Below are 12845 nucleotides of genomic sequence, written 5' to 3'. Positions count from 1 at the left end.
AACCTCGAAAAAGTGTCAGTTTGGTCTGAGTTCCATCACTTTTCTGGGGCATCATGTGGTGCCTCTCCCGAGTAAGGTTGAGGCCATTCGGCAGTTTCCTCAACCACCCACGATGCGTGGACTGCAGGAGTTTGTCGGGATGGTCAATTTTTACCATCGTTTCGTGCCCGCGGCTGCTCGGATTATGCGGCCATTGTTTAAGTTCCTGTCCAGCAAGCGGCGTGACCTGGTGTGGGATGATGAGGACATGGCTGCGTTTGAGGGCGTGAAGGAGGCGCTGGTGAAGGCGACGATGTTGGTCCATCCGCTAGCTGATGCTCCGATTGCGCTGACGGTTGACGCCTCTGACACTGCTGTTGGGAGCGTACGCGAGCAGCTGAATGATGGATGCTAGCAGCCTCTCACTTTTTCAGTCGGCACCTGAGCGCGGTTGAACGGAAGTACAGTGCGTCTCATCGGCAGCTCCTTGCACTTTACTGGCCGTTCGCCATTTCTGGTATTTTCTTGAGGGCAGGGACTTTACCGCTTTCTTGGATCACAAGCCTCTTACTTTCGCTTTCGCAAAGATCTCGGATCCCTGGTCAGCACGGCAGCAGCCCCATTTGGCTTACATTTCGGAATACACGACTTGCGGCCGGCATATTGCGGGGAAGAGCAACCTCGTTGCAGATGAGTTGTCCCGCACCGACTTCCATGCCGTCCATGAGGTGGCTCCGGGTATTGATTAATACTGCTCTGGCGGCAGCACAGCGTGACGATGATGAGGTGCTCGCCTACCGCACCGCTATTTCTGGATTGGTGTTGGACGATGTGCGTTTTGGTCCTGCTGGTGCCACGGTCCTCTGTGATGTGACAACTGGTCAACCGAAACCCATCCTTCCTGCAGCTTAGCATCGCCGGGTATTTGAACTTGTTCATGGTTTGGCTCATCCATCCGTCCAGGCGACGATTGCATTGGTGGCGGTCAAGTTTATGTGGTATGGTCTGTGTAAGCAGGTTGGTCACTGGGCCAGAACATGTATCTCCTGTCAGACGTCTAATATCCAGAGTCATGTCAGGGCGCCCGTGCAGGGTTTTGCTCTGCCCCAGCGCCCTTTTGACCATATCCATATTGATATTGTGGGTCCATTGCCCCCGTCTAGAGGGGTTACTCATTTGTTATCTATAGTTGATCGCTTCACTCGATAGCCAGAGGCTGTTCCGGTTGCTGATACCTCTGCCGGTACGTGCGCTCATCTCCTCGCCGCCCATTGGCTCGCTCGTTTTGGTGTGCCGGTGGAAATTTAATCTGACAGTGGTGCACAGTTCACCTCAGACTTGTGGTCTGCCATGGCCCGGCTGTTGGGGACTCAGTTGCATCACACCACGGCCTACCAGCAGCAACCCAACGGGTTCGTCGAGCGTTTCCAACGCCGTCTCAAGGATGCTTTGAAAGCATGGCTCACAGGTCCGGATTGGGCTGATGAGTTAACGTGGGTGTTGTTGGGAATTCGCACTGCCCCCAAGGAGGATCTGACTACGTCCTCTGCTGAATTAGTGCATGGTACACCGCTTACGGTTCCTGGTGACTTCATTCGGCTGCGCGGGAGCAGTAGGAGCTGCCCTCCTCTGTGCTGTTGCGTCTTCGGGAGCAGGTGGGCATACTTTCTCAAGATGCTTATCATACACTGTTGCAACGCCTGTATGTAGGCCCATTCCAGATGTTGCAGCACGGTATTTCGACTTTTGTGTTGGATGTGGGTGGAAAACCTGAGATTGTATCGGTGGCGTTTCTTAAGCTGGCTCATGTGAACATGTGAGCAGGTGGCTCAGCCTCACCTTCGGGGGCGTCCGCCGTCTCAGCCCGTCGCCCATGCCTGTGAGGTGTCCAAATGCGGATCTTGTGGTTACAAGATCAGGCCGTTGCATTCGTCCACCTTTTCGTGTTTGTTCCTCCGGTTCTGGGGGTGGGGAGGGGGTCGTCTGGCGCCATCTGGTGGTCGGGCCACTGATTAATCGAACCCTCATTCATCATGTAGTAAGAGGCACGTGACTGAGGGGCAGGGGTTAGAAAGGAAGTAGAGGGTGTGCCCTGCTGCAGCAACAGACAGTTACTCTGGGCTCAGCAACATTGCTCTTGTTTTGATTTCTTTTTTGTTTAATAAAGCTTGTCCTTGAGTTCGCAACGTCTGATTCCTTTATCGCGCTTTAACATCTTGTTTTAAGTGAGAGGAAGGGAAGAGTGGAAAAAAACAAGGCATTTAGCTATGAAATGTGCAGAACAAAATAATCCAGGTGATAGTGCTTTCAAAGCCATCTAGATAATAGACGAATAAGGGAAAAGAGAAATAAACTTGCTGGAATGAAGAAGAGAGCAGTTGTTGGAAAGCGACAACAACAAATTTGAAGGATGTACTGAGTAATCAGTGTCCGTAGATTGAATTAATGTTACAGATTTTATCAACATTCCCTGATCATGCCTCAGCATCCTAATCAATTACCTGCCGTAATGCATGACTGAATTATAATCGTATGGCATTCCCAGGTTATTGGTGTTCAATTTGATAAAATTGTATCTTGCTTCTGTAAAATGAAACAGAAAGAAATAACTAAAATAAACTTTTTTACTCTTGTCAATTTAATATACTGATTCACATTCTTAATTTCCAGGCAAGCCGTTTAACTCACTGATAGTAATGTTAAATGTGGCTATCAATCCAGACAATGTTGTCCATTATACTTTGGAGCTGCTTTCCTTTCCATTAAATGTGATATATAACGCTGAAGTTGAATTTCATCCTCTCCACTTTAAACTGAGTAATGAATTCTCAGTTTTTGCCATTTTTAGAGTGCTGATCTTATTTCAAATTATAATGCTAATTTTGCTTATTTAAAACTGTTTGATTGACCTAGTAAGCATATTCCGTTTATCAGTCTGAAGAAGGGTCCCAAAGGTCTTTCCATTTCCCTCCAACATAGAATCATAGTGATAAAGTGTGGAAACAGGCCCTTAGGCCCAACATGTCCCAGCTACACTAGTCCCACCTGCCGTGTTTGGTCCATATCCCTCCAAACCTTCCCGATCCATGTACCTGTCTAACTGTTTCTTAAATGTTGGGATAGTCTCAGCCTCAACTACCTCCTCTGGCAGCTTGTTCCATACACTCGCCACCCTTTGTGTGAAAACATTACCCCTCAGATTCCGAATAAATCTTTTCTCCTTTACCTTAAACCTATGTCCTCTGGTCCTCGATGCCCCTACTCTGGTCAAGAGACTGTGCATCTACCCGATCTATTCCTTTCATGATTTTATACACTTCAATAAGATCACCCCTCATCCTCCTGCGCCCCAAGGAATAGAGTCCCAGCCTCTTCAACCTCTCCCTATAGCTCAGACCCTCTAGCCCTGGCAACATCCTTGAAAATCTTCTTTGTACCCCTTCCAGCTTGACAACATATTTTCTATAACATGGTGCCCAGAACTGAACACAATACTCTAAATGTGGCCTCACCAACATTTTATACAACTGCAACACGACCTCTCAACTTCTATACTCATTTTTGTTTTTTGCTCAGTATTCTAGCATCTGCAATCTCTTATGTCTGGATTTGGTCAAATACACCATGCCTTATCAACAATATAGGTAATTTGATGAAGGTAGAGACGTTGATGAGGAAAATACAGTTGATGTGTCATATGTAGACTTGCAAAAAATAGTTGACAAACTTATGTGTCATCAAAATTGAAGCCCTTGGAATATCAGAGATTATAGCAACATGGAAGCAAAATTGGCTCAGTAACACAGAAACTGAGTGACGATGAAAGGTTGTTTTTCCAACTAGAAGAATGTACACAGTGGGGTTTGAAACGAGAATCATTGCTTTATTTTATTATAATAATTAGTATTTGAATGTGCAGGACACAATTTGCAAATCTGTAAATTACATAATTTGGAGGTGTTGTGAATTATAGTAATACATTTATAGATAGACTACTGGAATGAGCCAAAGAAATTTAGTGTCAAGAGACAAGACTGTTTACTTGTCATATGCACCGTGACCAAATTTATGATATTCTTACTTGCTTTACAGGCAAATTAAATGCAATAATGCAACAATTCCTTGAAAATGGCATCACAGGTAGATAGGATGGTCAAGAAGGTTTTCGGATCATTGGCCTTCATCATTAAGAGTATTAAGTATAGAAATGGGAGGTCATGTTACAGTTGTACAAGGCATTGGGGAAGCCACATTTAGAGTATTGTGTTCAGTTTTAGTCACCCTGTTGTAGGAAATACGTTGGTAAGCTGGAAAGGTTTCGAGGGATATGGGCAAAACGTAGGCAGATGGGACTAGTGTAGATGGGGCATGATGTTTGGGGAAGTTGGGCCGAAGGGCCTGTTTCCATACTGTATGACCCTAAATAAATATTTTTATATTTAAGGCAGAGAAGTGGGAAATGTTAGATTTGGGTAGAGAGAATAAAAGGTTGCAATACAAGTTAGAGGACACAGAACAAGATAAATGTTCACATAATACCCATTAAGCCACTATTGCAGAATCGTGTCAAGTTCTGTGTGCCACACTTAAGGATGGGTATAAAACCATTAAGAAGATTGCAGATGAGATTCAAGGGATGAGGAATCTTAATTATGTGGAAAGACTGGAGAAGCTCAGTGGTACTTTTTTAAGCAATGGCAAAAATGTTAAAATTAACATGTGGGAAAAAAAGTCAGATATACACTGGCAAAGGCAGCTGTGGAGGGTGGTTCAACTGAATCGCTTAGAATGGAGATTCATCATCAGAAATTAAAGAATTTGTATGGCTATGGGTAAAGGGCAGAGATATGGGACTGGCTATATTGCTCTCGAACATAATATGAATTTGATAAAGTGAATGGCTTCCTTTAGTGCTGTAACTGATCTATTTATACCACGATTAGATCCCCTTGCAACCCCAATTAAAATAAATTACTGATCTAAAGTAAGATAGCATGATAGCATCAAGCATATAAATCACTATCAATACTTTATAGGGAGGGGGAAAGTATATTAAGCCGAAGGAAAACTAGTGCAATGCTGGAAATCTGAATTAAAATAAAAAATGGTAAAAAATACTCAGTAGGTCAAGCCACATTCATACAGAGACAAACAGAATTAATGTTTTAAGTCACAAATTTTACATTTGATGAATTTTCTGTAGGTTTGGATGAAAGTTTTTTTTGTTACTGTTGCTTCTTGATATACTGAGTATTTCCAGCATTTTCTATTACATTTGAAACACATATTAAGGTTGGGGTGGGGGGGTGAATCACCCGGCGTGTGTGTCGAGGGTGAATCACCCCATGTGTGGGTTGGGGTCCGGGGGTCAGGGCGGTTTATCACCCTAGTGTGAGGGTTGGGGTCGGATGGCGGTGCATCGTGGTCAGTGACTCTGGGTGGGCGGATGGACCAGCCTGTCCCACACCTCTGCTCCACCCGACCCACAGCCCATCACAGTGCGGCCGTGGGAGAGTGGGGGCTGTCCTGAGGGATACGCTCCTTCGGCCGCTTACAACTTCAGTCCGAATCAATCGTTGACAAGTCCCGCCCCCCTGGCGACGGCATGTCCGTTATTTGGCTTTTCCGCATAGTGGCCTTTAAGTGCGTTTGCTTTTACGCGTCCCACACTTTCGGTTAGTTGGCTTTTAGGCGTCCCGCCCTTTCGGTTAGTTGGCTTTTCGGCTTTGTTGCCGTTCAGTTATTTGGCTTCCACTTCTTTGCTTCGGCTTCTTGTCCTTCGACGCCACGTCCGCACACGGGGAGATCATGTTGCATTTATATAAGACATTGGTGAGGTCGCATTTGGAGTATTGTGCTCAGTTCTGGGCAGCATGTTATAGGAACATATTACGTTGGAAAGGGTGCAGAGTTGATTTACATGGATGCTGCTAGAACTCAAGGGTCTGAGCTATCGGGAGCTGTCGAGCAGGCTGGCCAATATATTAGTTTAGGTTATTGTCACATGGACTGAGGTACAGTGAAAAGCTCTTGTGTGCTAACCAGTTAGAGGAAAAACAACACATGATTACAACAGACAATAAGTACAGGAGTAGGCCATTCGGCCCTTCGAGCCAGCACCACCATTCACTGTGATAATTGTTGATCATCCACAATCAGTACGTCGTTCCTGCCTTCTCCCCATATCCCTTGACACCACTTTCTTTAAGTTTCTGTCTGCCAACCAATTCTCTATCCATGTAAGTACCCTACCCCCAATACCACTGTGCTCTAATTTTGCCCACTAATCTCCTATGTGGGACCTTATCAAAGGCTTTCTGAAAGTCCAGGTACACTACATCTACCGGCTCTCCCATGTCCATTTTCGGAGTTACATCCTCAAAAAATTCCAGAAGATTAGTCAAGCATGATTTCCCCTTCGTAAATCCATGCTGACGCAGACCAATCCTGTTTCTGCTATCCAAATGTGCCACTATTTCATCTTTTATAATTGACTCCAGCATCTTCTCCACCACCGATGTCAGGCTAATGGTCTATAATTCCCTGTTCTCTCTCTTCCTCCTTTCTTAAAAAGTGGGATAACATTAGCTACCCTCCAATCCGCAGAACTGATCCTGAATCTATAGAACAATGAAAAAGGATCACCAATGCGTCCACAATTTCTTGTGCCATCTCCTTAAGTACCCTGGACAATTACAATTGAGCTGATTCAAGATAAAGGGAATAAAGTGAATAACATGATCTTCCAACCTATATACTCAATACTCTGACAAGATAAAGCCTGTAAAGTCCGATCAAAGATAGTCCAAGGGTCTCCAATGAGGTAGATAGTAGTTCAGGACTGCTCACTAGTTGTGGTAGGATGGTTCAGTAGCTTGACAACAGCTGGGAAGAAACTGCCTCTGAACCTGGTGTTGTGCGTTTTCACACTTCTATACTTTTGCCCAATGGGAAAGAGGAAAAGCGGGAGTGGCCAGGGTGCAACTCGTCTTTGATTATGCTGGTGGCCTTGTTGAGGCAGCAGGAGGTGTAAATTGAGACAATGGAATGGAGGTTGCTTTGTGTGATGGTCTGGGCTGAGTCCACAATTCTCTGTAATTTCTTGCTGTCTTGGATGGAGCTGTTCCCGAACCATGCTGTGATGTATCCCAATAAAATGCTTTTTATGGAACATCTGTAGAAGTTGGTGAGATTCCCTGGAGCGCAGGAGGATGAGGGGTGATCTTATAGAAGTGTATAAAAATCATGAGAGGAATAGATCGGGTAGACACACAGAGCCATTTGCCCAGAGTTGGGGAATAGAGAGCCAGAGGACAGGTTTAAGGTGAAAGATTTTATAGGAATCCGAGAAGTTAACATTCACACAAAGGGTGGTACGTTCTTTTATGGAACAAGCTGCGGGAGGTAGTTGAGTCAGGGACTAGCGTAACATTTAAGAAGCAATTAGACAGGTACATGGATATGACAGCTTTAAAGGGACTGGTGTAAATGGGACATGTCGGTCGGTGTGGGCAAGTTAGGCCTAAGGGCCTGTTTCCACACTGTATGACTCCATGACATAAAGAATTTCCTTAGTCCTGATAAGTAGATATTGGTGTGATTTCTTGGCTGCAGTGTCAATATGGGTGGACCACTGATGAGCCAGAGACTCTTCGGATGGGGCAAAGGGTGGCTGATAGGCCAGTGAGAAGTTTGTGCGATGATGTACTTCTTCCGTCACTTATGCAGTGCTTCGGATTCAAGACTCTCAATACCATCCCAATTGCTCCTTCTTTACTTTGAATGGCCAAGGGTCAGGTATTCCAGGAATCAGTGAAAGTGCTGCATGTCTTCAAGGAATCTTGGGCACATTTTGAATCTTTTCTTCTGCGTGTAACTTTCTTCAAGGCAGAGTTTGGAATAGAATGAAATAGATCATGGAATAGAATGAAATAGATCAAGATGATTTGCCTTAATTATCACATCTATCTTATTTGTGCTAGGTATAACCATAGTTTCACCCAATTTCTTCAAATTGATTACATTTTTTAATAGCATTTCTTGAATCCAGTTCTGTTGCCTTGTTGTCAATGGCAGTTGTTCTCATATTATCTTTGAAATTGAGCTAATTTGTCCACTTTTGCAATAGCAATACTTAATTTCAGTATAACTACATTTTTATTTTCTAAGTGTCCTATTATCATGGCCTTAATGAGATTCGTACATTCCTCCGTTTCTACTGATACAAAATTAACACATCTATAATTCCTTTTATAGTCTCCCCTTTTATGGAGTTTCATCTGCAATCTTCAAATTCAAGAGGGAATATTTGGAAACATGGAAATTATGCAAATTGCCTCTTTTAAAATCCTAGTGTAACTCATAGCAGGACAGACAAAGGAGAGTCAGTAGATGTTGTTTACCTAGATTTTCAGAAAGCCTTTGATAAGGAAGATGAGAGCCCATGATGTCAAAGGGCAGATACGAGCATGGACAGCATGTTGAATAATAGAAGGCATAGAGTGGCAAGAAAAGGTTTTTTTTCTGGTTGATTGTCAGTGACCAGTGGAGTTCCGCAGGGGTCGGTGCTGGAACCGCTTGTAATTTACGTTGTATATTAAATATTTGGATGAGGGAATTGAAGGCTTTGTGGCCAAGTTTGCGCATGTTATGAAAAAAGGTGGAAGGGCAGGTAGTGTAGAGCAAACAGGGACTCTGCAGAAGAAATTAGACAGGTTGGGAGAGTGGGCAACAAAGTGGCAGATGGAATAAGATGGAGGCCAAGTCATAGGATATTTTTAAGGCAGAGATATACAGATTCTTGATTAGTACAGGTATCAGAGGTTATGGGGTAAGGAAGGGGAGATAGATCAGATATGATTGAATGGCGGAGTAGACTTGATGTGCCAAATAGCCTAATTCTGCTCCTATCACTTATGACATGACAGTCCAAGAAATTTCCCAGTTACTATGGCTATTTATGTTTCCAATATTTCATATTTACTAATAACAATAGTTTTCTAATTCTTATCAGACCATTAGTTATCGATAGTCTCCTTGTGTCCTCCACTGTAAGGCAGAAAAGAGACTAAAATCATAATTGTGTTGGAAAATAAGTGATAGACAGGAATGTGCATGAGACTGCACCTACTTAAACTGGTGCACATACCTCATGCAATTATTTTAGATTCGACTGAGCATAATAATGGGGAGCAATTTCTGGAGTAGCTGTCCCTAGCTAGGTGCAGCTGTTGGTATGTGTGTGTGGTGTGATTTGTCTCCTGTGATATATTCAATAACTGATCAGTCACGTGAATATGTCTGTGAGTATGCGTAGTGTAGTTTTGTAAAAAAAAAAAGACCCACAATGACAACTGCTTGTCTGAAAACCTGTCTTTGTTGCTGACTACTTGCTATTACCGTAATATCTTACAGATATTATGTTGTATATTCCAACAGTAGTAATGGAGACTAAAAGAGAAATCGGACATGCCTCATAGCACAGAAAATCATGCAGCATCAAAATTAATATCAGTGGGAGGAAGTGAGCAGGTGGACAAAGACAGGGCTTGGTGATCCAATTGGCAATGGTAGGAGGATTACCCACGAGATCAGTGAACACATCTCACAAGTGAATCACTACAGTCGCACCTTAAGTCGCACCTTAACGTCAAATCCTTTTTAGCAAAAGGATTTGAGTATAGGAGCAGGGAGGTTCTACTGCAGTTGTACAGGGTCTTGGTGAGACCACACCTGGAGTATTGCGTACAGTTTTGGTCTCCTAATCTGAGGAAAGACATTCTTGCCATAGAGGGAATACAGAGAAGGTTCACCAGACTGATTCCTGGGATGTCAGGACTTTCATATGAAGAAAGACTGGATAGACTTGGCTTGTACTCGCTAGAATTTAGAAGATTGAGGGGGGATCTTATAGAAACGTATAAAATTCTTAAGGGGTTGGACAGGCTAGATGCAGGAAGATTGTTCCCGATGTTGGGGAAGTCCAGAACAAGGGGTCACAGTTTAAGGATAAGGGGGAAATCTTTTAGGACCGAGATGAGAAAAACATTTTTCACACAGAGAGTGGTGAATCTCTGGAATTCTCTGCCACAAAAGGTAGTTGAGGCCAGTTCATTGGCTATATTTAAGAGGGAGTTAGATGTGGCCCTTGTGGCTAAAGGTATCAGGGGGTATGGAGAGAAAGCAGGTACAGGATACTGAGTTGGATGATCAGCCATGATCATATTGAATGGCGGTGCAGGCTCGAAGGGCCGAATGGCCTACTCCTGCACCTATTTTCTATGTTTCTATGCACCACATCCCCTTGATCTGATATTGACAGCTACCAGTTCAGACACTGGGACTCTATGAAAATAGTTTGGAGCTTTTCAATATGAGGATCATACCGCAACCTCTGCTATGAGAAGTGAGATTGCAACACAACACATCCCTAAAAAGCGATGTTTAAGTATGTTAGGAGTTGTGGCACACTTCTTGAAGCTCTGAGTTTCTTGAAACTGCTCCTCATGGAGTTTTCTTTGCTCCAAGCATACACCAATCATCACTTTGAGACCATTGTATGAAAATATTGGGGGATGCAAAGCCATCGGAAAGACAGGCACAAATAGTATACAGAAGGATGATTAATTAATCCATGGATATTGTTTTGATTTCAATTGAATGTAAAGCGGCACAATGGCGCACAGAGCCAGAGACCAGGGTTCAACCATGACTAAGAGGTGCTGTATGTAGGGAGTTTGTAAGTTCTCCCTGTGTCTGCGTGAGTTTTTTCCTGGGTGCTGCGGTTTCGGCCCACATTACAAAGATGTTCAGGTTTGTAGGTTAATTGGCTTTTGTAAATTGTCATTAGAGTGTAGGATAGAACTAATGTATGGGTGATTATTAGTCAGCACGGACTCGATGGGCCGAAGGGTCTGTTTCCATGCTATATCTAAACTAAAATAAATGTCCTGTTGATCTACTTGTTCATGATCTGACAAATGTGAGAAACAATAGAAGGATGGGAATACGGAACTACCCCATTTATGTTCTGACTTACTCTTTATTTGTAACTACATGCAGAAAGTCGGCATACCTGGGTAGTCAGTAGGCAGCAGTTCGGATTGGTTTATTATTGTCACATGTACAAACCTACTGTAAAAAAAATTGTTTTGTATCTAGTCAAATCGTACCATAGAAGAGTAAAATCAACCCATGGACAGAATCCAGACTGCAGAATATAGTGTTACAACTACAGAGAAAGTGCAGGTAAATCAAATCTTCCCAATTATAACTGATGATGACGTAGATGTAGGAACAGCATGGAAACAGGCCCTTCGGACCAATGAGTCCACGTTGACCATCCATCACCCATTCACACTATTTCTATTATCCCACTTTCTCACCCAGTCCCTACATAGAAGGGACAAATACAGTGGCTAATTAACCCTCAAACCCATATCTTTGGTGTATGGGAGGAAACCGGAGCACCCAGAGGAAACATACGTGGTCACAGGGAAAACTCCACGCAGACAGCATCTGAGGTTAGGATCAAACTCTGGTCTCCAGCGCTGTGATGCAGCATCTCTACCAGCTGTGACACTGTGTCGCCCCAGAACAGGTTTGTTTTCTTGAACTGATGTATCATATGATGAAGTAAGTATCACGATACTCTGAAATAAGCAGCTTTTAAATTGTTATAATGTGGCTATTCAGCAATGGCATTGCCTAGCCCCAGATTTTCCTGAGTAGTTGTCCTGTCTGTTACTACTGACATTCCCAACACAACTGTCACAAACTATGAATTCTTGTGCAATTATATGCAGACATTTATGTCCCAAACATATTGAGATGTCATTGGCACTGACATTCCTACAAGGACTGACTTCAGCATAAATTACAATTTTACTTCGGAGTCACGTGAGTGACTACGTGAAGAACCCCGTCCAGCCGCACGTGCGTCATTACGTCAGACGCATTGGTGAAGGCGGCCGGTTGGAGCTGCAGAGCTCCTCCAGCGGGTAAGTTTAAAACACCTCGAGGTAAGTGGAAAACTTAGTCTTGAGGTCGCTTTCTGTACTGGTGGTTGTTGGAGAAGTTCCAAGATACAGAAAGCAACGAAGGTGAAGGCGAGGCGACCCATTACGAAAAGTTTGGAGGGCCGTGGGAGTGCGGGTAGCGGGTGCCCGCCTAGCTCACCGATTCCGTCGCAAGCAGGGGGGCTTACGACTGCAGACACGTTGACTGGGAGCAGCGTTGCCGCGCCGGTAGGGCGTAAGGCCACATCTAAGTCTGCCAGGCCCATTGACCCAGAGTCGGGCCAGGAGGATTCACCTCCGCAAGGGGAGTCCGTTTTCTCACGACTCTCACAGATCGAGCACCTAATGGAAAGGTTGCTCGAGAAGGACGCACTAAGGATGCATAATCGCCCCCTCATGGAGGAGGAGGGTGTGCCGGGTCAGGGGTATACTTATGCCGAGTTAGTGGCTGAAGAAAGCCCAAAGGGTGAAGGGCAAGGGGTTTTTATACCTAATTTGGCTGCTAAGTTTGCTTTCCCCAGAGAAGCAGGGGAGCCATTGCAGGAGTAGTTGGCTACTACCATTAATTATATGCTCTCCCATCAGCTCCAAGAGCTGACAATGGACGATACCACTAAAAGGTATGAAACACCGGCGAACTGTGGGTTGTTGAAGGTGCCGTGGTCAACCATGTTATATGGGGCCAAATGGGGATAGCAGTGCGGGCACAAGAGTTAAAGCTCCAGAGGGTGCTCAAGTTGCTTGCAGCAGGAATCACTGCGTTCGCCAGAATGGTGGACGAGGGGCACATGACTGAAGTTCATCAGGATGCTTTGGGGCTTCTGTGCAGTGCACATTTTGAGATGAACT

The 12845-nt window shown here is 44.3% G+C and overlaps 1 protein-coding gene across 1 annotated transcript in view; it reads right to left on the bottom strand.

Annotated features, from left to right (window-relative positions):
• The window catches only part of LOC116984413 (low choriolytic enzyme-like), a 109861-nt gene that overhangs the window by 36130 nt on the left and 60886 nt on the right, over positions 1–12845 (bottom strand). The window contains exon 5 of the mRNA XM_033038566.1: positions 2481–2562. Within this exon, the coding sequence (XP_032894457.1) occupies positions 2481–2562 (82 nt within the window). The remainder of the gene's footprint in view (positions 1–2480; positions 2563–12845) is intronic.

The sequence above is a fragment of the Amblyraja radiata genome, chromosome 20, assembly GCF_010909765.2.
Source record: "Amblyraja radiata isolate CabotCenter1 chromosome 20, sAmbRad1.1.pri, whole genome shotgun sequence".
Lineage (NCBI taxonomy): Eukaryota > Metazoa > Chordata > Chondrichthyes > Rajiformes > Rajidae > Amblyraja > Amblyraja radiata.
This window is presented reverse-complemented; position numbering and strand designations above follow the sequence as displayed.